General features: G+C 36.4%; 3 protein-coding genes across 4 annotated transcripts; 1 reads left to right on the forward strand and 2 right to left on the reverse strand.

Moving 5' to 3' along the window:
• Positions 1–4: 4 nt before the first annotated feature.
• On the reverse strand, positions 5–9,127 carry Gpp (DOT1 like histone lysine methyltransferase grappa). Of its 2 annotated transcripts, XR_013102629.1 has the most exons (12): positions 8,513–9,127; positions 7,292–7,471; positions 6,899–7,225; positions 6,536–6,803; positions 5,776–6,451; positions 5,237–5,708; positions 4,518–5,144; positions 3,825–4,252; positions 3,415–3,645; positions 3,074–3,324; positions 2,047–2,196; positions 1,059–1,196 (listed from the first exon to the last, which is right to left on the reverse strand). XR_013102629.1 is itself a non-coding variant. In XM_076906636.1 (11 exons), exons 1-11 carry the CDS (start codon positions 8,678–8,680, stop codon positions 736–738), a joined length of 4,089 nt encoding a protein of 1,362 aa, XP_076762751.1. In that variant the 5' UTR covers positions 8,681–9,124; the 3' UTR covers positions 5–735. The 2 variants fall into 2 exon arrangements, 1 of the variants encoding a protein (XP_076762751.1); XM_076906636.1 differs by lacking the exon at positions 2,047–2,196 and having other exon boundaries at positions 5–1,196; positions 8,513–9,124.
• A 699-nt stretch (positions 9,128–9,826) lies between these two features.
• On the forward strand, positions 9,827–12,315 carry Psr (bifunctional arginine demethylase and lysyl-hydroxylase PSR). The gene is made up of 6 exons (XM_076906643.1): positions 9,827–10,053; positions 10,530–10,735; positions 10,814–11,096; positions 11,220–11,575; positions 11,777–12,009; positions 12,149–12,315. The coding sequence occupies exons 1-6, from the start codon at positions 9,981–9,983 to the stop codon at positions 12,174–12,176; spliced, it is 1,179 nt and encodes a 392-aa protein (XP_076762758.1). The 5' UTR covers positions 9,827–9,980; the 3' UTR covers positions 12,177–12,315.
• On the reverse strand, positions 12,080–22,304 carry Klp31e (kinesin-like protein 31E). Its single transcript, XM_076906653.1, has 16 exons — positions 21,936–22,304; positions 20,256–20,640; positions 19,648–20,094; positions 19,457–19,565; positions 19,170–19,373; positions 18,787–19,088; positions 18,470–18,701; positions 17,460–18,361; positions 17,046–17,395; positions 16,795–16,977; positions 16,603–16,722; positions 15,307–15,475; positions 15,134–15,239; positions 14,392–14,946; positions 13,922–14,189; positions 12,080–12,847 (listed from the first exon to the last, which is right to left on the reverse strand). Exons 1-16 carry the CDS (start codon positions 21,968–21,970, stop codon positions 12,769–12,771), a joined length of 4,446 nt encoding a protein of 1,481 aa, XP_076762768.1. The 5' UTR covers positions 21,971–22,304; the 3' UTR covers positions 12,080–12,768.
• Positions 22,305–22,782: the final 478 nt, after the last annotated feature.

The following is a 22,782-nucleotide window of genomic DNA, read 5'->3' on the forward strand; positions in this document are numbered from 1 at the left end:
GAGAAAAGATGTATCTATTAAAGAGGTAATACTGTACTGACAAAGGCAAACATATTTTCACCGTCAAATTGATAATGATTATCTTCTAAATTGATTTTTTGTTCACCAAAAAATGTAGTGGCTAATAATATTAAGTTAAAATGCTTATCGATGAGTAATGTATAACAGCGTTTCTTCACGTCCTTCCGTTATCACGTTTTGATATACGTATATGTATACAGCTAAATATTAAATAGTTTTTTACGGTCAAAGTATATCCTCAATTTCGCAGTATATTTAGCCTCACGATCAAGTTCCTCTTTAAATAAATACAAAACGCGTAAAAACGAAGAACGAATTATCGCCTTTCGTCCGACTCTGTTCCATTAAAATTAAAACAATAAAAGAGAAAAAAGAATGATTAACGCAAACTAGAGAGTAATACTTCACATGGCTTGCTTAAGAAAGGAAACAAAAAACCAGATGCAATATGTATTGTAACCTGATACGTATGTCGAATCAATCAAGAATTACTCTAAAAATCACACTACACAAAGAAGAGCAGGAGGATGTGAGAAATAACATTTCTAGAAGTGAAAAGAAATGATATATCCGCAACCAAAGCAAACGCAGACCGCGTCCAATTTAATTAAATTCATTCAAACCTAACAACCGTGAGAGAGAACCCGTTAAAAAGCTTAATATACTCGCTCCTTTTTTTTTTTTTATTACGATACTGTGTGTATAAAAAGTCGATTACGATTGTTCATCATTCGAAGGCCACTGTCCTGAATGATTCCAATCCCAATCTTTGCCTTTAGGGCGAAACTTACTGGTGCTCCCAGAGTTGTTCCAATCTCTATGAAAAAACTTTTTCTTAAAATGATGTCGTTCCGGATCTGTTTGACGCTGATATTTCAGAGGCACCGTCGATGCGCTGCTGCTATTGCTACTATTGCTGCTTGTACTACTACTGTTGGAGGGATTCGGTGGACGAGGACTGGTCGGCGATGGTGTACGCGGAGGTCCAAGTGCTTCGTCTGGCGACGGAATCACCGGTGGTGGCCCTGTCACTGTGCTATCCGACCCTAAACCGCTGTCAGGACTCGTGTTCACACCTTCCGTCGATCTTCTTCGTTTGTCCAGCTCCGTGGACGCGAATGCAACCAATCTGTCAAATCCAGAACTGATACGATCTTGCCAGTCCGTCTCTCCGTCTGCAAAGTGAATTCCACTTAGTTGCTGTACCGCTTATTCGAGGTAAGACGGTACAACGTATTTTCATAAAAATAAGCCAATGATCCTCTTCAATAATAATAATAGTATAACAATATACGATTGTACTATTGCGATTGTTACAAGTATTAATTATATTACAGAAGAACATCGTTTATGTGTGTATATAGCCACAGTAAATAGTATTCTAAAGTTGCTGTATAAGAAATTGTATATTTGAAATATAGTTGAAAGAAGTAGGTAGATAATAAATATTAATCTGTAAGTAAGTATATGTATGTATAATAAATATTGAGATCTAATAGAGATGATTTATACGTATAATGTAGTATTGTTTTTCTTTAGAATTGGATGATTCATTGGTAAAGCTGATTTACATATCATGTTACAGTACCTTGTAACATCCAGTTCACCTTTTCTTGTATGATACATATAAGTACTTAATGAAGGAAATACTACATTAATCGCACTTAAAATATTATCCTATCATGCAGAAAAGCATGCACTAAAATTACAGAAACCCATAAATTAAAGATACTATATTTTAACATAAATCTAACATGCTCATTTGTTCTTAAATTTCTTAGTATGCATAAGTAGGCTGCAAATTGTTAAACGATCTGCATCATTTATTTTTCTTTATTTTGTCAAATTTGTTGGGTCTGGCTTATTTTCATGGAAATATTCCAATAAAAATTTGACATTTTATTCGTTAGATTCTATCAACGGTTAAAGAAGCTATCAGAATCTGAATCCGTATTTTATCGAATGCCTGTAATAACGATAATAAAAAGAAAAAGAATTTTGAACAACCCCTGTGGGATAACTCACCAGCAACCACGAACCAACCCACAGGCAGCCGTACTTTTTCATTTCTCCCTCTGAATGTGTTCTCAATCTCTAATAAAACAAGCTTCAAGGGTTGTGAGTGAGATTGAGTATGTGACAGACAGATCTAACCAACAAACAGCTACAGTGCATCTAACAAATACAGCAAACAACAACAAAAATAAATATAAATAAAGATCAAGTAACCAGCTCCGTAGATAAAGTAAACCATAAACAATGGATCTTAAATCATTAGTGCATAAAAAACTAATTAAAGATGCAGAGCAGAAATTAATACAAGTGTTTAGAAAAAGGTAAAGCAGAGTGTTTAGTATAAGTTTTGTATAGTGAAGATATAAAAGAATATTTACGGATAGAATAAACAAATCGTACACCTCGTACATACAGTATGTCAAAATATTAATAGTTGATAATTTGTATTGCTAAACACAAGGTTTTATGAACTCTATAAAAAAATTCATTTATCTTGTTTAGAAACGGTAATATTAAAAAATTTCAAGGTATATAACTACAGTAGAATGTACTTAAATAAGTACAGTGAACCCCCGTATGACACAGCATTTGTACAAAGTAGGTTTAATCTAATAGAGTTAGAAAATTGCATAAATCTCCAATAATGGAGATTTTTAAGTGGTGTACAGTCAGTAGGTAAAGATCCACCAATACATAAGATGAGCTGAAAAAATATTCTTTCATTTGTTAATCGTTTAATATTAACGTGATTGGCCATTAAATGAAACTATTAGTTGTGTAGTTTTGTAGTGTACATTTCAGAGCTAAAGCCTATGTTTAATATTAATCCTTACTTTCGTATAACACGGCGATTTTTGATAACCCAATCACCGTGTTATACGGGGGTTACCTGTATATGGATGTTTCTTCTTACAGCCAGCGTAGGAAGCATATTAAAAAACTCGGATATATACATTCCAAAGCGTTTCCTACTCTAATACTTGGATAGAATGCATAATAAGAGGGGTAGAATGAAAATGCGGAACGTTCTGCTTACCGTCATCACCGATACCGTTTCGTTGTCTCTGGGTTGTCATTTGGGGTTCATCAACTAATGGTGTAGATGTATTTGAATGCGGTTCTACAAGTGGACTCAAAGGCGCTCCGGTTGTGCTCACCGATGATACCACTGCTTCTGTTTTTACTGACATCGATGGCTGTGATTGACAAATGCCCGTCACCATACCGTTTGTTGCGGCGCTGCCATTACTATTACTATTGGTTGCATATCGAGGATACGGTTGAAATCTATCACAGAAAAAGAAAAGAAAAAAAATACGTCTTAGATAATAGCCTTTAATATGAAAAGAAAAAGTAGTATATATGAACCTCCAGTACCTTCTACTCGTAGAAAGCATTGGCTCGGCTTTTGAATTATGATTATTCAATATACGAGCATGTAGAGATGCAGCTAATCCTTCTACCGGCAAAAGTTCACCGTTCGATGTGGCTTGTGATGTGTGTAACGATGGTGGAGGATGATTCTGCGTAAGTGACTGAGGATTGTCAGAGAAATACGACTCGTGATAAGGTTTGATGTCTGCACGCGGTAATTGTACTGGTGTGTATCTAAATAAGAAAAGATGGATAGATTAAAGTATGAAATGTTCTACATATACGAACATAATGCTCATTTGCTGTAACGACAAATGATATAACTCAAATAACTATAAATTTGGAGTTGTAACATTCCGCAGCAAATAAACAGTACTTAATGACAAAGAAACTTCGTGTATATAACACAATACCTTTGTGGTTGTGTTACTGGAGTAAATAATACAGACGATCTTGAAGTTGTGGTAGGAGTACATGTCGCAACTGCTGAAGATGTTGGAGCATAACTTGCCACGTGCGCAAGAGTTGATAAACCCGCATCACCCTCTGCACTAGCTGGTCTACTAATAGGAGAATATACAGTTTCAGGCCTTATCATCGCACTCATATCCACAGCTGCGTTTATTATTGATTGATTGGATATCTCTAGCGTTCTTTCTATCTCTCCACTGACTAAATCGCCAATCGTTCTAGTACCGAGTAAACCGTTTCCTCCTGTTACAATACGATTGTCATGACTCGACTGCCTTGAGTCGATTGTTGGCCTGTCGGATGGCGTTAAGTGAGAGGAAAGACGTTCTTGAGAGAGATGACGGCGAAGCGCTAACTTCGCAGGTGAAACCTATGAAAAGATGATGTAACTTATACATATGTATAATGTATAAGTTATAATATATATACACGTTATTGTGCTAAGTGTCCGTTTTCTATTATTCTACTTTTATCTACGTGAAAAATTTCTAAAGAAAATATTATATAAATATAAATGTATTGAATAAGAATTGATACATGCGTAATAGAATGGTATGGAGAATTACTAATTCAGTGCTCGAAATGAGACCACATAAAATGAATATTAGCTTTAGAGGGCAATAAGTGGAAGTTACCTGTGTATAATCAGGAGTAGAAACATTCTGTGGTAGCGCAATACGTTTTCTATCTGACTCAGTCTGATTTTGTAATTGCACCTGTAGTTGCATTTGTTGTTGTTTATTCCTATTTTGCTGATCTTCGTTCAAAACGCTTGTAATAATACTCTTTAACCTATCCTCGAAATTCGCAACCCTAGGAGGTTCTTGAGTTCTATTTGACGTGTCTTTATTATTTGTTTGCGATTGCGAAGATGAAATGGATGACGAAGTAGTAGAAAAACTGAGCGATGTTTGTGGCAGTCTGGTTCTAGAATTGCTACCGGTATTAATATTTTGTCTGTTCAACATTCTACCAGCTTCTATTTGCCTGCCAGTCTCTAAAATTTTTTGCGCCAATATTTCCGGATTATTTTCTTGTATTTTTCCGATATCAGGAACATCAGGCCATTCCTGCGATCTAGAACGCCCTTCTCTGTTCTTTCGTGATGATCCGCTTTTCCCATTTTGCTGTTGATGATGATGATGTTGATTTTGTAAATGTTTTGAACCCACTGCTTCCCTTTGCTGTTGAGCCATTGCGGCGACTTGTTTTTCATTACTTGCTCTTTCCAATACATTTAGTTCGTGTTCCAATTTAGATACCTAAACATTTTTAATAGTTTTTTATATTTTATAATTTATGTACTTGAAAGGTTTTTTCGCTTCGATTAAGAAAATATGTACGTGTCACTAACCTGACAGTGTAGTCTTTTACGTTGTGACAGAGTTGCAGAAATTTCCTTCAATATGTAATCCTGAGTAAGGGGTTGTGATGGATTCGACATACCGTTTGTGTTTGTAAGACTACTATATTTCTCCTGCAATTCTTGATGCCTAATCGCAGTTAATCTTGACTGCTCGCTCTCCATAGACGCAACTTGAGCTTGCAACTTACTTGCTTTAGCTTGCAACTGTTTGTGTCTAAGAACTATCTCTTTAGCTTTGGCAAGTAAATCTCCAGGCGATGTCGCGTTTATACCTAATTCGGTCATTCTTGCTTTCAAAAGTGCTACACTATCGTCGATTAATACTTTTATCTGTTTCTCTAGTTGCGCCGCTCTCGATTGTAATTTTGAATTTCTTTCTCTTTCTTTTGCAATATCTGTATTGACTGATACCCTGTACGAAGGAGTTCTCATCGATTCTAACATGAGCATGAATTGGTCCCTACATACAAGCATAGATAGATGTAGAAACAATTCTATACACAAATATTGTATAAAAATAAATGTACCTGTACAAGTCCAAAAGTATTTGTAACGCATACGGAGTGGCGGACGGAGCAGGTGGTATGCTAAGTTCTTCATGCACAGAGGTGGAATGTGACTGTAATGAAAGTGACAATGAAGACAGCTGTTGATCCACGCAACCAGGCGCGGGTGGTGGTTTCTTTCCTAATGCTTGTGGAGATGTGCTAAGTAATGTTTGACTATGCAGCAAGTCCAGACCAGAAATATTAATCGCTTTCTTGGGTTTTGCTTTCTTGACCCCTCTACCTCTTTGTCTGCCCCTCGCCGGAGGTCTCGTTATACCGTTCGTTTTTCTATTTAACTTCCTACGAATCTTATTTGGTTGTCGACGATTTTTAATACTCTCATCAGCGTCCGAGTCGCTATTTGTTCCTTGTTGTTCCGAATGATTTGGGCTATCTAACTGCCTCGAAAGATCTCGTTTAGCTCTGTCACCTCTCTCGCCCCTATTTGTAACCTTATTACTACTGCTGGCAGTGTTATTTATCACAGAATCAGAGTTTTCATCGCCACCTTGTTTATTATTCTTTAATCGGTGGAAATAGCGTTCTAACTTGGTACGATCAATTACGTGTAAATAATAAGACACCGGTTTACCAGTCCACGAGACAGAGCCCTTTAGCGGTGACATTTCCGAGACATGCATTATCGTACCAATATCTGTACGTACAAAATTCATGCTTATAAACATTGACCCAGCTATATTATATATCCATTTCTTTTTTAAAGAATAATATACATTACCACTAAGATTTCTATCCGTTATGCGAAAGTTAAGGGGGCAAAATGATTTCGACGATACGATACGTGCACCATCCCGTAAGTCAGCGAACCGTTCCTTGAGCTGATGATCCACCGTCGGACCGAATGCAAAGTTATTGACAAACACTATTGTAGCTCCGGTAATGCTTTCACGATGCTCGTCAGCTAAAAAATCGCCTTTTACCAAACGATATTCGCCGCATCTTTTTCCATACCAATTCAACCATTTACGAAAGTTTACTTCCATACTCTAATAATTTGACAGAAATAAGAGACTTGTACATATAATAAATCACGATTAACTGGATAGCACTATCTGAAAGATACATTGAAAACATAATATACCTGTGCATATCTCGATGGTACATCAGCTCTTTCAACGCCAATACAAATTTTACATAAAGTTGCTGCAGCCATTTGAAGAACTACTTGACCGACGCCAGATCCCAAATCAACGAACACATCATCTTCCGTTACATCAATCTGATCTATCATTTGACAGACAAGCTCGTAACTTGTCTCCCCGTATACTTCCGGGGAAAAGGGCTCGTATTGATTTAATTTGTCTGGTTCCACTACTGCTTGATTATATGTTTGTTGAAGTATGTGCCTTAATAAACCTCGACTCGGTCGCTTATTCAGCCTCTGCGATGGTAAACTGGTGCCTTTCTCCTGTTTACAAATTATATTAAAATAATACATGAAAACGATGGAAAGCTAAATCATTTATCTACTCACCAATTGGACCAAACTATCGATTGCTCTATTAAATCTGTCGCATAAATTTTTCATACTTTCATAATCCCTTGTATCATAGTTACACAGAATGTTATTTTCTAACGGTAGCTTCAAATCTGGTAAATCTTCGCAAACCCATCGCATTGTTTCAACAACATCGAGTGCACCATCGTGACGATCCTATAATTAATTAATAAAATTCATTTGAATTATAAATAATGCAACAATTTTATAAATCCAGCTTAACAATAAATGCATATGTACCCAAATATAATGGATATGACTGATCGAACTATTGGTGTTAAAAATAAATTCTAGGAAGATTAGCATATTGTGGGAAGAATTGAAATAAAAGTAAGGAAAAAAAAAATTCATTTTAGAGTACAGGAATAACCGTCATATATTTTAAGCCATTTTACTGTCAGTCAACAATTTTGAATCGACAATAAAAACTATTTCCTTAAAGGTAATTTATGGAATTATAGGAAAGAAGGGAAAGTGCTATATTCAAGAGACAGGTTGTATACTAATAAAAATTTATTGCATGTCATAAAAGGAACCTCCAAATTCTTGTTATTTCCCACTATAAATCAGTGGTATCTTTTAGTTTACTACGATAATAGGGACTTATTTACATAAGCGTAAAAATAAGTGTAAAATTATATATATATATATATATTTACATATATAATTCAATAATTACTATAAAACATTCAAATTTAATCGTACTTTATGTAATAAAAAGTAGCGGTTTGATAAAAAAAATATTTACAGTCTCAACTGTAAATAGAATCTTTTATATTAGATATCTAATGACAGTAAAAATGTCTGGCTAATATATAATAAAATGATAGAATATAATTGAAAAGCACGAATGGATGAGAAAAAGCAAAGAACGATGCGTGGACTCGTCTTGCGTTACACGTACAATTTACATATAAAGGTGTAAAGCGTGTAGAAGTAAATAGTTGTTAATAACGAGGCAAAGACGGCGCGTAGACGCGGGCTCGAAGCGATTTACCGATTGTGGGGCAAAATAAACGTGACAGCGTGACAAAATAGCGGTTGCGAGGGACTCGCGTCGTGCGATATACATATACGATCAGCTGTGAGAACGAGGGACAAACGACAGGTCAGAGACGACAGCTCTCTAGATGAAATCTATCGGATATCTCGCGGTTCTAATAACGAAACCGATGGAATAAAAGGAGATTCACTCACAGATCCGGATCCGGAGGTGAGGGGCCATTGATAGACGATCGGTTCTGCTCCGGCTGGTGAGTGCAGGCGCAGCTCCATTTTAACAGGGCCGTCGTCCTCGTCCCCGTCGTCGTCGCCGTCCACTTCTTTCGCAAAGCGTTTCCTACGCAAAACCCAACTCAGGATCATGTGACGTAACCACTTGAATCACACCGTTCAGTGGAGGATCGTAGTTGCTCGCCCTCCCCGCACTAGGACACTACCACCACGTAGACGACGCTCGCGGACCCCCCCGCTCCGCGGTTACTTCCCCGGACATGAAAGACACGAAGGGCCACCTTCAGCGACCGTCAACCCACGGGGATAAGCGTGAACCACAGAGGCGAGCATCCAACTTGGACGCGACGATGGGGAGGACGAATGGGGCACCAGGTGAAACGGCCACCAGGAACACGGAACACGAGGCACGCAACAGAAAAACACTGACAGACTATTGTGCTGCTCGAGAAACAGCGGTTTTGGGGGGGGATGACGACATCAAAACATGGCGTCATGCCTCTTCCTTCTACCGTATCGTGCTCGTGCGGCAGCACATCCGGGTGTTCCGCGCCAACTTGCTCTATTGCGCAGGCGCCCCGAGAACCGTTGAACTTTCGACCGCGGTTACAACTTTCTTGTTGTATTATTATTTCAGATTTTTATAAACACACCTCTTTCTTACGCTTCTTATTTCCGCAAACGAAACAAATTCGTTAAGTATATTTCAATCCGTCGGCAAAATCGATCGAGGGAACGGTCGAAACGATTATTTTTAATATTCTACCGTGATGTAATACGACAACACGCACGCAGTTCGGTCTAGAAAAATTCAGTTTAACTGGGAAAAATGAAAATGTCACGCGCATGTATGGCTTACGTGTTCTTTTTCCTCGCTGATATTTAACATTATTTCGTTTCGGATGTAAGTTACCGGTTTGTACAGGTGGTCGCGTACATTTCCGAGTATAAATTTCGATATCGATATTTCTAGAACCGCAATTACATTTATGGCAGATGACCTATTGGCAGGACATGGTATTTGTCACGTAGGCAGTCGCACGCAAGAATCAGCGCCTCTGTAGATAATGTATAGAACTTTATGTATACTATTTAAGGTCATCGTACATATCATTGTTATTAAAATAACTGTGCGGAAGAGTGCACGGAAATCGGCAAGTGTACATCGGACGAGAGAACGTCCGTTGAATATGTAATCGAAATATGAAAGGTCACGCGTAAAATAATAACAAACAAATTTGTTACTTAATCTTCCGTACTATGTGGAAAAATATCGGCTGATGTTTTGATACACCTTACGGGATTTATGTGAACTAGAAAGTACAGTTACCACTGAATGACGTGTTACACGTATCTCCTGACATTGTAAATTGTAAATATATATATATATATTAAAAGTAGGTTAATTAGGTAACATTATAAAAGTGTAGCCATGACGGACGAATTGAAGTTAGATCACCGTGCAAAAAAGAGGATCAAAGAGGTTAAAAGGAAAGCCAGACCAGGTAAACATATCATAACCTAATTCATAACCTATACGTTAACGTGATATGGGCGTAAAAATGATCTTCAACAGACAATTGTTCTTCACGAATTATTTTATATTACTAGTATGACTAGAAGTAATTGAGACAACGTTTGTCTTCTTGTGACGCTCGGCGTTATAAACAGAATTTGGAAATGTGATACAAGACCGAAACTATCTTTGCCGACCTTGGATGATGTAACTCCAAATTTATGCTGAAAGTATTATGATAACACTATAATATAATGCACTTATACGTAATTAGTTTACCGTTTCAACTGTTGTACAAGCATTAAATATTCTTCATTAGACAGTATCAGTAATGCATACAAACGTTTGAATCTTCATCGTTTATATAATACAAATTATTTTCATACTGTTAAAACGTCCCATTGCTTTTTTTTTTTCTTAATTACTCTCGCTCATTTTCTTGCTAAAGGTAGACATTTCTTCTAGAACTCGGTGATAAAGCAGCTTGGGTCCAACATGGCTATAGTAAAAAATTTGAATCCTTTTGGAATTTTACGGATAATGTGGATCGTATCGATGAATCCAAAGTGTCTACAGAGGAATTTATAGAAAAATATGAAAAACCTTACAAACCTGTGATAATACAAGGTGTTCAAAATGGTTGGAAAGCCCAATACAAATGGACTATAGAGGTACATTATTATTAAGCGATGACTTATACATGTTTCAGTTAATAAATACCTATTATCAGCCATTTTCTTACGATACAGAGGTTAGTAAAAAAGTACAGGAATCAGAAATTTAAATGCGGCGAGGACAATGAAGGATATAGCGTGAAAATGAAAATGAAGTATTACGTACGCTATATGCTTAACAATGAAGATGATTCGCCTTTGTATATCTTTGATAGTTCCTTTGGTGAACATCCTAGAAGAAAAAAGTTGTTGGAAGATTATGTTATTCCTAAGTATTTTCGCGACGACCTTTTTCAATATGCCGGTGAGCATCGAAGACCGCCATATCGCTGGTTCGTTATGGGACCTGCAAGGTCTGGTAAGCATTCGTCATTTGTAACTTGCTTTCGTGAAAATAAAATAAAACGAACAAATTACAACAATTGCTTTATCTGGACGACTACTCGGAAGGCTACGTTATAAATAAATAATATAAATACAGGTACAGGCATACATATAGATCCGTTAGGGACCAGTGCTTGGAATGCGCTGATTTCTGGACACAAACGGTGGTGTTTGTTTCCTACTCACACACCTCGAGAACTTCTCAAGGTAACTGCGGCTGAGGGCGGAAAACAAAGAGACGAAGCTATTACATGGTTCTCCGTCATTTACCCCCGTACAAAATTACCAAACTGGCCGCAGGATTGTTTGCCGATTGAAATTTTACAAGATCCCGGTGAAACTGTTTTCGTTCCTGGTGGATGGTGGCACGTTGTTTTAAATCTTGACGAAACTATTGCTGTTACGCAAAACTTTTGTTCCCGTACGAATTTCCCGGTAGTGTGGCACAAAACGGTAAGAATTTATAAAGAATTAATAAAAGTATATAGTATATAACTGAATGCAGAAAAATGTAAAATGTATAATAAATGTTTAACGACAAATAAAAGGTGTTTTAACAGCTAAAACCATTGTGCTTCAAAGGGTTAATGAAATATAATTAATACATGCAAATCGCATTATGCAATTTTATATGACTAAGTAATTTTGCTGCAGGTACGAGGGAGACCAAAATTATCACGCAAATGGTTAAAAGTACTCAGGGATAAAGAACCAGAGCTAGCAGCATTGGCTGAAACTATAGATGTAAAAGAAGATACAGGCGTTGCCAGTGATTCTTCTAGTGGTTCTTCGAGTAGTTCATCGAGTAGTAGTAGTAGTAGTCAATCAGAAGATAGTGGAGACGATAGCGGCCAAGAATCATTGACAACGCATAAAAAGAAGAAGAGGTACATACCTATCATCCTTATTATATACATGTAGTTTAGGTATCGGAAGAAAAGTATATTCATAATTTTAATTATTAGTCCATTTATTTTTTGCAATTATAAATATAATTAGACATAATACTGTGTTTCGAATTTTTAGAAGAAAACTAAATAACAGTCAACCCTGACAATATCAAGCATTTGGGACCTACAGAGACCTCAGACTGTACAGTATTAATCAACAATTATTGTTTGTACTAAGAGTAAATATTATAATTATTACCACCTTCATGTTCATAATAAAATAAATGCTAGATAAATACCAAACTTGTTCTTATTAAATAAATTTGTTTAAACTCTACGGTTAACTGACGATAATGCACTTAATTTTTGCTTAAGCAATTTCATTCATTTAATAATACGTCTTTGGACTTTATATCTCTATAATACTATAAGAAATGTTTGCTTCTGTTTTTATTTAAAAATTGCCGTTTATATAAATTCTATGCACATTAAATGCTAATATCCATTAAGGCGGCAGTATACGCGAAACATAAATTATAAAACATTTTAAAATCAAAAACACATTCGTATATGTTATAAAACATAAAATATCGACATTAATACACCAGCAGGCAATAAGTCGGGTGCATTATCATTACAAAACCTCGCATTAATAGTTTACCTTGTTATAAATTAATACAAAAAGATTAACAAATAAATTAAAAAAAAACGTATAATTACGAAATAAATACGATATTTCCAACAGAGGTGCATATATTAGCTTTTTAATGAGTTCGCTCTTTGGAAAGTTCTTGCATCTCTCTTATAGTAGCTCCACAGCTTCACCTTTCCGTCACTTCACGGTCGATCACGGTGACCATGCAAAGCACCAAATTGGAGTGTAAACAACATAGAAGCAAAGTAATACAAAAGTTAAATTAAATCTTCATATTCAGTTCACTTACGGAGATAATGATTATTACTGCATTATTATTTCCTACTACAAATTCATTCAATCAAACACAAATGTTTTAAATAGTATTACATTCACAGCTGCAGTCACGCTATTAGTGATAAATTTTTCAAACTCTAAAAACTCGCATGAAAACTTTTAAAAAGCAATATTTTGTACACACAGCTTCGATCGAAACTATAGCGAGAATTGTCTCCAAAAATAAAATATGATACTTGAAGAAAAAAAAAGTTACATTAATAAATAAATTTTTCAACTCCAATAACTAATGATTTGAAATATAGTATTGATACATAATTTTTACAAAAATTCGAAGCATAATTTCCAATTTCCATTACATTTAAGTATACATAATAACGACATTTCAAAGCAGTCGAAGCAGAAATTAAAATTACTATCACTTCATTCGTGATTTATCTTTTCATTAATTTCCAACTTTGAAACAGGCTATTAAAATAAATAAACAGGTGAACAATTAATACTGCTGTTATAAGTATTTGTTAGTTAGAAATTTTTTTAATAAAAATCACGTCGGGTATTCACGATAAAAATTGTCCATGCACACTTTTGCAAAACGACAAAGTGTGCTCAGACGAACATGCGCATCACAACATCAACTTATAAATGAAAAATAATACTATTATGCAGCAAAATAGAAAAATAAGTTAAAGGGAAACTGTGGAGATAGACATGGATAATGAGGAATCGGGAATACGCCACAGCTTCACCTCTCCAGAGCTGTAATCAACATTTAAGATGTTATTCGGTTCACTAAATTTGTGATAAATACTGAACCCAAGCAAACGATTCAACTTAAAATAATTTCTCCTCTATAATCAAGTGTTTGACATCAATTAGAGTGATAAAAAAAGTCCTCACACTATTGCAACCTGTATTTTCAGTATGCTTCGGGCCAGTTTAATATCAGGAGTAATAATGTAAAAGAAATGTACTTACTTGCTTGCAGTAAAAACGTGTTGTTGATTAGTGGTTATAGCATTGATAGCAGAATCGTGTGCCCGAACTTCTCCTATTGGAATACACTCTGCTTGATCCTTTGGTACAGACCATGCCTTTAAAACTCCACCACGACAGCCTGATATCATTACTGTTCCACTGTTAATCATGCATAAGCCCAAGATCCAGTCTTTATGAGCACTATTCAGTGATTGAACTAGTTCCATTCGACTTAGATCCCATCGTTTGATGCACATATCTCTAGAGCCTAAAAAACGTGAAGTATAAAATCAAAATTATTCAGAAGACGAGGTAAAATCAAACGATTTTCATAACAAAAATCATTTCTTAGCTTTTCCGGTGTAAGCATTAATGCAAACATAGACAAACCTAGCGTAAGAATCTCTATGAGATATCTATAGAATGTTAGGTGGTGAAAATCTAAAAATTCTGGTGATAAAAATACTTGCCAGAAAATAGTGTCGAACCGCATGTTGTTAAACACTCGACACCATCGTAGTGTGGTGGGATCAGACTGCTCGATTGCGCGGACGCGGTTGGTTCAACAAGGGATACCAAATGGTCTTTGCTGCCTGTTATCACTTTACCATCATCCGCAACAGCCAGACACATTACTGCCGCTGTGTGTGATGTGCTTAATTTTCCAGCGTATGTTAATTTATGAAGATCCCACACCTTAACTTTATCGCTAGACGCGGTATACAACTCTTGTTCATCTATACTAAGCACCAAATCGTTAATAGTTGTCTCGCCACCAGGAACTTGAACCATTCTAGATGGTGTTGATAATGCAATTGGCCCACTTTGAACCTGCCCAGATGATAATAAAGTTTTCACACATTTATTGCCGCATCGCAGATCCCAAACTTTTACATAGGCTGAAGATACACTGAATAATAAATTATGTATTGGCGAGTATTTTACTGCTACAACATTGTTTGGATGTCCACTTAATGTGAGATTTTCAATTCCTGTTCCCAAGTCCCACACCTTCACAGTTCGATCTAAAAGTAACATATCAAATTAATATATAAGATCATCTGCTTAAACTACACAATTTTAGAAATAATGATCGCACAACGAACCGATCGTTGCATAACGAAGGAAAATAGAAATAACTTATTTTAAAAATTATGAACAATCCTCATGCTTTAAAGAGTTAAGACTGTAAATATGTTTTTTGCTTGATACCTTTCGAACCACTGAAAAGTAAATCCGAAGTAGCACATATGGACAGAACCGCCTTACTGTGTCCCTCAGCTACGTGAGTGCATTGTAGAATAGCGCGTGGCTGTGTCTAAAAAGAATTATACGGAATCGTTCAAGATCTATTAAAATGCTGTATTTATGTTACTTCTTTTTACCTTGCCTTGATATTGAGAAATAATTCCTTTTATAGGCTGCGGATCTATGGATGCTGGTTGACGACTCGCAGTTAGCCTGGAGAAAACGTTCTCTTCCCGATTGCTGAATCGTCGATACGTAGTCGGTGATCCAGGGGGTGACGACACATCTGTATATGCTACCTGTTCCCTAGTTGAGGGTTTGTTATGTTAGCGTGTTAGTTAGCCGTGGTATTTTTGTCAATACTAATCCAGGCTAAGCTATGATGCTTTAGAACGACATGGATCATGCAAGTGCATCATTATAAGATCAAATTGTAAATTGATTCGTAGATATTTAATTATCAGTAGTATGATTGATATATAAGTGTATTAATTGTTATAGCGTATAGAATCGTTATGATTACATATTATGTATAGTAAGTAAAATATATAGCGATTAATAATCGGTATACGAAGAAATTAATTACAAACGATGCGTATCATAATTCGTTATAAAAAATATTAAAAATAAGTAAAACCAAAAAGTAACAATCCACTAAGGGGCTTTTTACAAGTATTCTCGTAGAATAGTGCACATTAAATATTTGTGCTTTTATTTATTAATCGACATATGTACAAAATAAGTGTTTACATATATACAAAATTCGTGATCTTTTAGACGAAACAACGTTCATTTGTTTCGTACAAATAGAAATTTTTAGGCATTTATACATATTCATATTGGAAATATATAAATATATCATATAAATATAGATTTTGTTATCTGAGAAAATAATTTTAATAATGAATCTGAAGTAACAATAATAAATAAGCTATTATTATTATCAGTATTCCCGAAAACTAAAGAACTTTCGGATGAGTAACAAATTTTTATACAAATCAAATCTTCTTTCTTAATTTAACAATTTATACGTTAGTAATCCTATTTTATAAACTATCAATTCGTAATAAAATTCAATGGCAAAAATTCTTTTCATAAAAATAAAATATACGCAAACGACAAGAAAAATAACTTTCAAATCAATTAATAATAAAATATATCAATGTTGTTTTAATACACACTTCCTTACATCTCTCATTAATACATATTCTCTGTATTGCAGTATTTATACATTTGCTAACATGGCATGGCTTAAGAGAAGAATTAAAGTCTCATGATAAGAATATTAATTAATGCACTTGTTTATAAAAAATACAGTTATCTGTTTTTCTTTTTACGGAAAAATTTTAACCAATAGTGCGTGGAACAGGGCATCAAGGCAAAGATATATAAAAAATATAAAAAGTAAGGCGTGCTGCAGGATTACCACTCACATGGAGCCTCCCCCAGGATGAAGCGGTCGTCGTAGTGGCCTTGGCGATGTACTGTCACGTCGACTTAAAGTCGGGGATCCAGTAGTTATGTTACCGTGATTTCTTGCGAAGACTAATCCCCTTACAAACACAAAAATAGTTTATTTTATATTTCAAATAATTCACATACGTAATAATAATAAGTATACTTACTTTAAACTACCAGGCGCACTAGGTACCCTTGTAAGTGGATGATTATGACTCTGACTTTGTTCTTCTGTCTTTAAACCATCCGCGTTTGCTTGGACTCCGTAGAGAAGCTCTTGTGGTTGTGTTGTTCTTCGTCGTACTTTATTGTTACGCTGTTTCTCTTCTCCAACTTGGCTATAGGTTTCACTAATATTTCACATTTAATAAATATTGTTCATTTAATTTATATTGAAGAAAGATAGTATTCAACTTACTTATCTGGAGACGAACTCCTTGAGCTTGGAGGGCTATAATTCATTGTGTTGTGATGATTATTGGTAAGAGATAAAAGATTACTGTCCCGCAATACGTGTTCTAATAACTGATGTTGTACATGGCTTTCTTGTGCAACTTCATTTAATCTCGACTCCATATCGCGAACTTCGAGTTGTTTTTGAGCAGCCACGCAACTTTGCTCGACGGTAAACGCGAGCATCCTTTGTAACAAATATTGGGCCTCGTTTACCGACTGAATCGTTGATATGAGACTTTCAACGCCGGGTTCACCTTCGGCTTCTCCGTCTCCCATTTCCACCATACCACGTTGACATTCGGAAATACTATCCTGTAGAGAATAAACTTGAAAAAGAAAAAGAATGGCCTCGCTACTAGGAAAGAAAAAAAATTACCTGTAAATAACTAATTTTACTCCGCACGTTATCAATATCTTCATCTATCTCAGCTGTATCTTCCCTCAAGCTTGCTATAACCTCTCTGTGCTTCTGAAGCTTTTCAAGTTCTCTACCTAACTCTTCTCGTTCTTGAAGAAGTCTTTCCATTTCTCTCTCCATTTCTGCCGCTGCTTGCTTAGCCAATGCTTGCTTGGCAATAGTTCGTTCAAACGTCTGCCATCTTTGTTTTAATGCTTTCGGATTAATCGGCTTAGGCGGTGTTCTACCAGCAACTTTTTGACTTAGGCCTCTGTCTCGTTTCCTCAACGCCGATACTTCCTCCTGTTTACGTCTAAGCACCACTTCTTTCATTCTTCTATCCGCCTCAAGCGTCCGAATCATGTTTGCGTTCTTTCTGCTTTCCTTGCGCAATTGTGCTATCTCCCTATTACGTCTCAGTTCATTCTCTTTGTGTTTCTGCGCTTCTTCGCGCATTTTATTCAGAAGTTTTACCTTCGCCCTTTTCATTTCTGCCAATTCGTTTCGTAGCCCTCTCAATCTGTTTTCACTCTGAGATTGGTCTTTAAGCAATTTTGCATGTTCCTTCTTCGCGATTTGCAAGACACGTACTTCTTTTTGCATAGCGGACAGTTTTTTCTCGTATTCATCGCGTAACTTCTTTACTTTTTCTGTTTGTGGCGTTGGTTGCTGCTGTAATGACTGTAACACTTTGTCTCTTTCCTCTTGAGTGTCCTTGATTCTAGCTTGTAATATAGCTAGCTTATCTTCATAATGTTGCTTCATCTTTTGTAATCGTCGTTGAGAAAATTCAAGCTCTTGTATTAATCGTTGTTTCATATCAATGTCGGATGTTAAAGCTTCCAATTCGCGACCCATAACTGCCTCCTCTTCGTCCTCTTCTGCATAAACATTACGTATAATAATTACTAACGCATTACATTAACATATCTTACATTAATATTCTTGAGACTTTCACGGGCATAATTAATGTGTTTGCAGAAATATACCTTTTCTATCGGAATCATCGTCAGAATCATCTTCGCTTACAGAATCTTGACCGCCTTCTCCTCCTTCGTCTCCCATTTTACCAGTCGTACTCGTAGTATGCGCATGCTGCTCTTTCAATGCAGTTAGCACTTCGATTTCTTTTTGTACTTCTTTCTTTGCATCGTTTAATACTGATGTAGAATCACTATGAAATATGTATCCAGAATCACCATAGGGGTTAGCTGCATTGACCTATATAGATTGAAATACCATTAAGAGATCGATTATTATACAAAGTAATCATTCAGTGTATATGCATTTCATATGAGCTGTAAACCTGTATTTGTCGTTTCTTTAGTTGTTGATACATAGCTTCGGCTTCCAAAAGACGAGCTCTTAGCCCTTCTATTTCTTGCAGGTATCCTTGTATTAAACTTGTTACTTCCGGATTTTCACCTGCTGATGATACCCATTGACCAGCAGCTTTTTCTGCCTGCAGAAGAACATTCCTTGCTGTTAATGCTTCAATAGTTTCTGATAGAGCTTTTACTCTAGTACGAAGGCTTTGCAGTTCGCTGTTCAACATTTGATTCTCATGCCAGGCATCGTTTATACCATCTTCACCTACGACTCTTTTACCTAAAGATAAAAGTATAAAATAATTAAAATGAAAACAAAAATCCCACGAAAATATCGATTATTTTTTAATAAACACGATACCTTGTCTATATTCCATTAACTCTAACTGAAGCTGTTGTATCTCTCTTCTAAGAGAAGCGATTGTTCTTGAGCTCTTATCCTGATTAATTGTAACTTTATTCTTTATATTTCTTGCTCTGTTCGCGTATTTCAAAGTACTTAAAGTTTCCATAAAGTCTCTATCACTTGGCGATACACAGGCTATCATAACAGTTTGACTGTTACCTGCAGCCATAGAATATAATTCCATTAAATTATCACGTCAATACAATTGGTAGGAAAATTAAATACATTTAATTTTCTGTTACCTCCTAGAGAATCCTGAAGCAATCTAGTCAATTTGGAATCTCTGTATGGTACATGCAAAGCTCTCTTTGTTTTGTCACCAAGCGCAGAAATTACATTACCTAGAGCCAACTACAATGCAGAAAATAATTGTTCTAATGCCAATTGCTATACATTCAATAGTAGTCTTTTATAATATTAACAACACATTTACCAATCCACAATTTATAGATATCCCCTCTTTTGCTCTATCTCCCGTAGCACCTGTTCTTTTCAGTCTTTCCGATCCAGCCAGATCTACGAAATGAAATTTCGCGGTTAAAGTTTCAAATTCACTGGCCGGTTCAATGCTGCTTGTATCGACATCTGCATCCGGATCTTCAACTTTTATATATCTCTGTTGTTTTATGTACAATGTAAATATTGCATGCGACCTTGACGATTGGGTATTCATTTGGGTAGATCCAGTTGTACGCGACAATGCCCCTAATCTTAAATATTCTAATGCTTCCTCTGGACTATTTACAATTCTTGGTTCCACTCCGGCTAAATGAATGTTGCCTAAGGGATCTTCGTGAATACGAGCACCGCCCCTGGGTCCACCAGGTTCTAGTAAATCTTTCAAGTCTTCATTGTATAGTTCCAAAAATTGTGCAGTAACCTATTGTAAAAAGGACAGTTAGTATAGAAAAAATATTTTATCTCTGATGATATTACGTGTTACACGTATAAACTAGGAAGTATAAATATTTCTAATACCGTATCTGTTACAGAACACAAAAAGATTTGTTCCTTATTCAATTTTCATTGCGCATTACAAACCTTGAACTCTGGAGGCATTTGCGCACGTTCTCTAGCATGTTGCTGTGCCTCTGCAATGCCATCAAATAGATGTCTTATAGCTCTTGGAATAATTCCGACTACAGCTTCGTCAACTTCTACATCAAACCCGGTGCCCATAGTATACGTTTTCCCAGAGCCGGTTTGACCGTACGCAAGAACAGTTGCATTATATCCATCTAATGCACCTTCTACTAAGCGCGAAACACAAGTTTCATAAATTGTGCTCTGTCCAATACTAGTATCAAAAACGTAATCATATGTGAAGGCCTTGTCCGGTCCAAGAAAGACCTGGGGTTCTCCTGGAGGTACTTGTGTGCAAATTCTACACATATCTATTACTTCGCGTGCTACTTGAGGCCTTATCCTGTAATTAAAAACGAGATATATACATATATACATATACAGTAAATATTTACGAATAAAAAATATTTAACAAATTCAATTTATGCAAAAAATCAAATTATTCTCGGCCAGTGTGTTCATATTAACATGTAATTGTATTTCATTAAAGTGTCGTAATCGCTACTGTGTACATCAGCTGTTACCGAGTATCATATACATATAAAAACCCCGCGCAAATGATGCAGCAAGATCTACGGAACGACGAATGCGACGAAAGAGCAATTTATAAATACTAAATTGTCCTTATAAACGCACGAAAGGAATAAATGGATAACAGTAAGGACGGGTTAAAACTCTATAAATCAGGAACGAAAGGAATGGGTGGTAGGAGAAGTAAAATTCATTCATCCGACGTAAACCGAGATGTATGTTCATTATACAACCGGTAACGAAGCCTACGCATCCGATTCTCTAAAAGGAGATATTATGCGATCGAAGTATGCGATCCAAGTGTTGCGTAGAAAGAAAAAAAAAATGCTGACGACATTTTTAGTAGTAAAATGTGTAATTCATCGAGGAGATCGCGGGTATATGTTGGAAAATAATAAACATAAACGAAATGTACTTTGTTTTGTACATAGCCGAGACGAAATAACAAGGATGAAAGTGCATACGTGAAATTAACTTTGAACAAATATTTACGCAAAGAGCTACACCTAAACAAATAATTAGATAAAGAACTGCATCGAAATGAGAAGTAGGCGCATCGATAGTTGAACGGAAAATTTAAACGTCCGCGCATAAACGTTTTGGAATTACAGCTGATATAGAAATAATTCTATGCGGTAGCTGGATGATCTTAACTGATTTATTAAGAATATTAAGAGAAATCTGCAACCATTCCGAAACGAGGAACGGTCTACATAACGGAATTTTCTAAAATCGTGAAAGTGTGACACGAGCCGATACATTTCACAATTCTGACAGTCTAACGAGTAAGAACAGAGTTCTAATTAAAATGGAAACTCTAGAGATTCGGTAGGAGATGCGAGAAATCGTTTACCATTACGATACGCGTAAATCGCGTGACTTCTGGAAAAAATGCAGCGATTGTTGAAGAGTAAAAGAGTAAAGGATCAACTTGAATTCGAATGACATTTCGCGCGAGTGTTGGCGTTATCGCTGACCAAATATCGGTACTGTTAGAAGCTGTCACCGCGTACGTCGTTCCGGTTTCGCGACAATGTAAATTGTTCTGGCAAGAGCGTCGTTCGAATGGTATTCTGACAAATGAAATTAAAATGACATTATACTTACCGTACGGCAACTCGTACGCTCGTATCGTCAGCCATTTCGATGTTAAATATTGTGCGATTGTTTGGTAGGTGAAAGCGATAAAACTTGGCTGGCGAAACGAACGGGAATCTGGTGCGATTAGGCCAAAAACTATTAGGCGACGGGTAGAATATTTCGATACGTGATATATACCGAATGCGCACGCGTTAATAGATGCGGTGGCCGTGAGCGTACCGCATTTTTCGTCGTGGAAGCGCGCACCGACGACCGTGAAATCCACTCAAACATTTCTCATAACGAAACGAAAAATCTCTATCCTAGTCGCGTCGGTCCAAGGACTGTACGGATCTACCACTGAAATCATACGCAACGGACATCTTTAATTCTTTATGGCATAAAGTGACCGTCTACCGCCATCTCTTGATAATTGCGCGTGAAAATAGTTCGAGCTAAAGTCCAAAAAGATGCCAGCACAAGATTATCCCATCTGGTGGCGCTATCTCTTCGAGAAGCGTTGAACAAGTAAGAGAGAGAAAGATATATAAGAATGCTATAGGAAAGAGTGAGACAGATGTTACCTACTCTACTGAAGAACCCGTGGCGCCATCTCTGTGAAAAGTGCTCAAACTGCTCGCTCAGCATTATCGACAGCGAAGTGAACTACTGAGAACTACTAGCGCCATCTCTGAGGAAAGTAGTGAACCTAATTACCGACCAAGTTTCAGCGCTTCTCCGACAGATGGCGCTAGTGCTTCAGTAGTTCACTTCGCTGTCGATAATGCTGAGCGACCAGTTTGAGCACTTTTCACAGAGATGGCGCCAGGGGCTCTTCAGTAGAGTAGGTAACATCTGTCTCACTCTTTCTCAT

Source organism: Xylocopa sonorina, chromosome 13, assembly GCF_050948175.1.
Source record: "Xylocopa sonorina isolate GNS202 chromosome 13, iyXylSono1_principal, whole genome shotgun sequence".
NCBI classification, from domain to species: domain Eukaryota; kingdom Metazoa; phylum Arthropoda; class Insecta; order Hymenoptera; family Apidae; genus Xylocopa; species Xylocopa sonorina.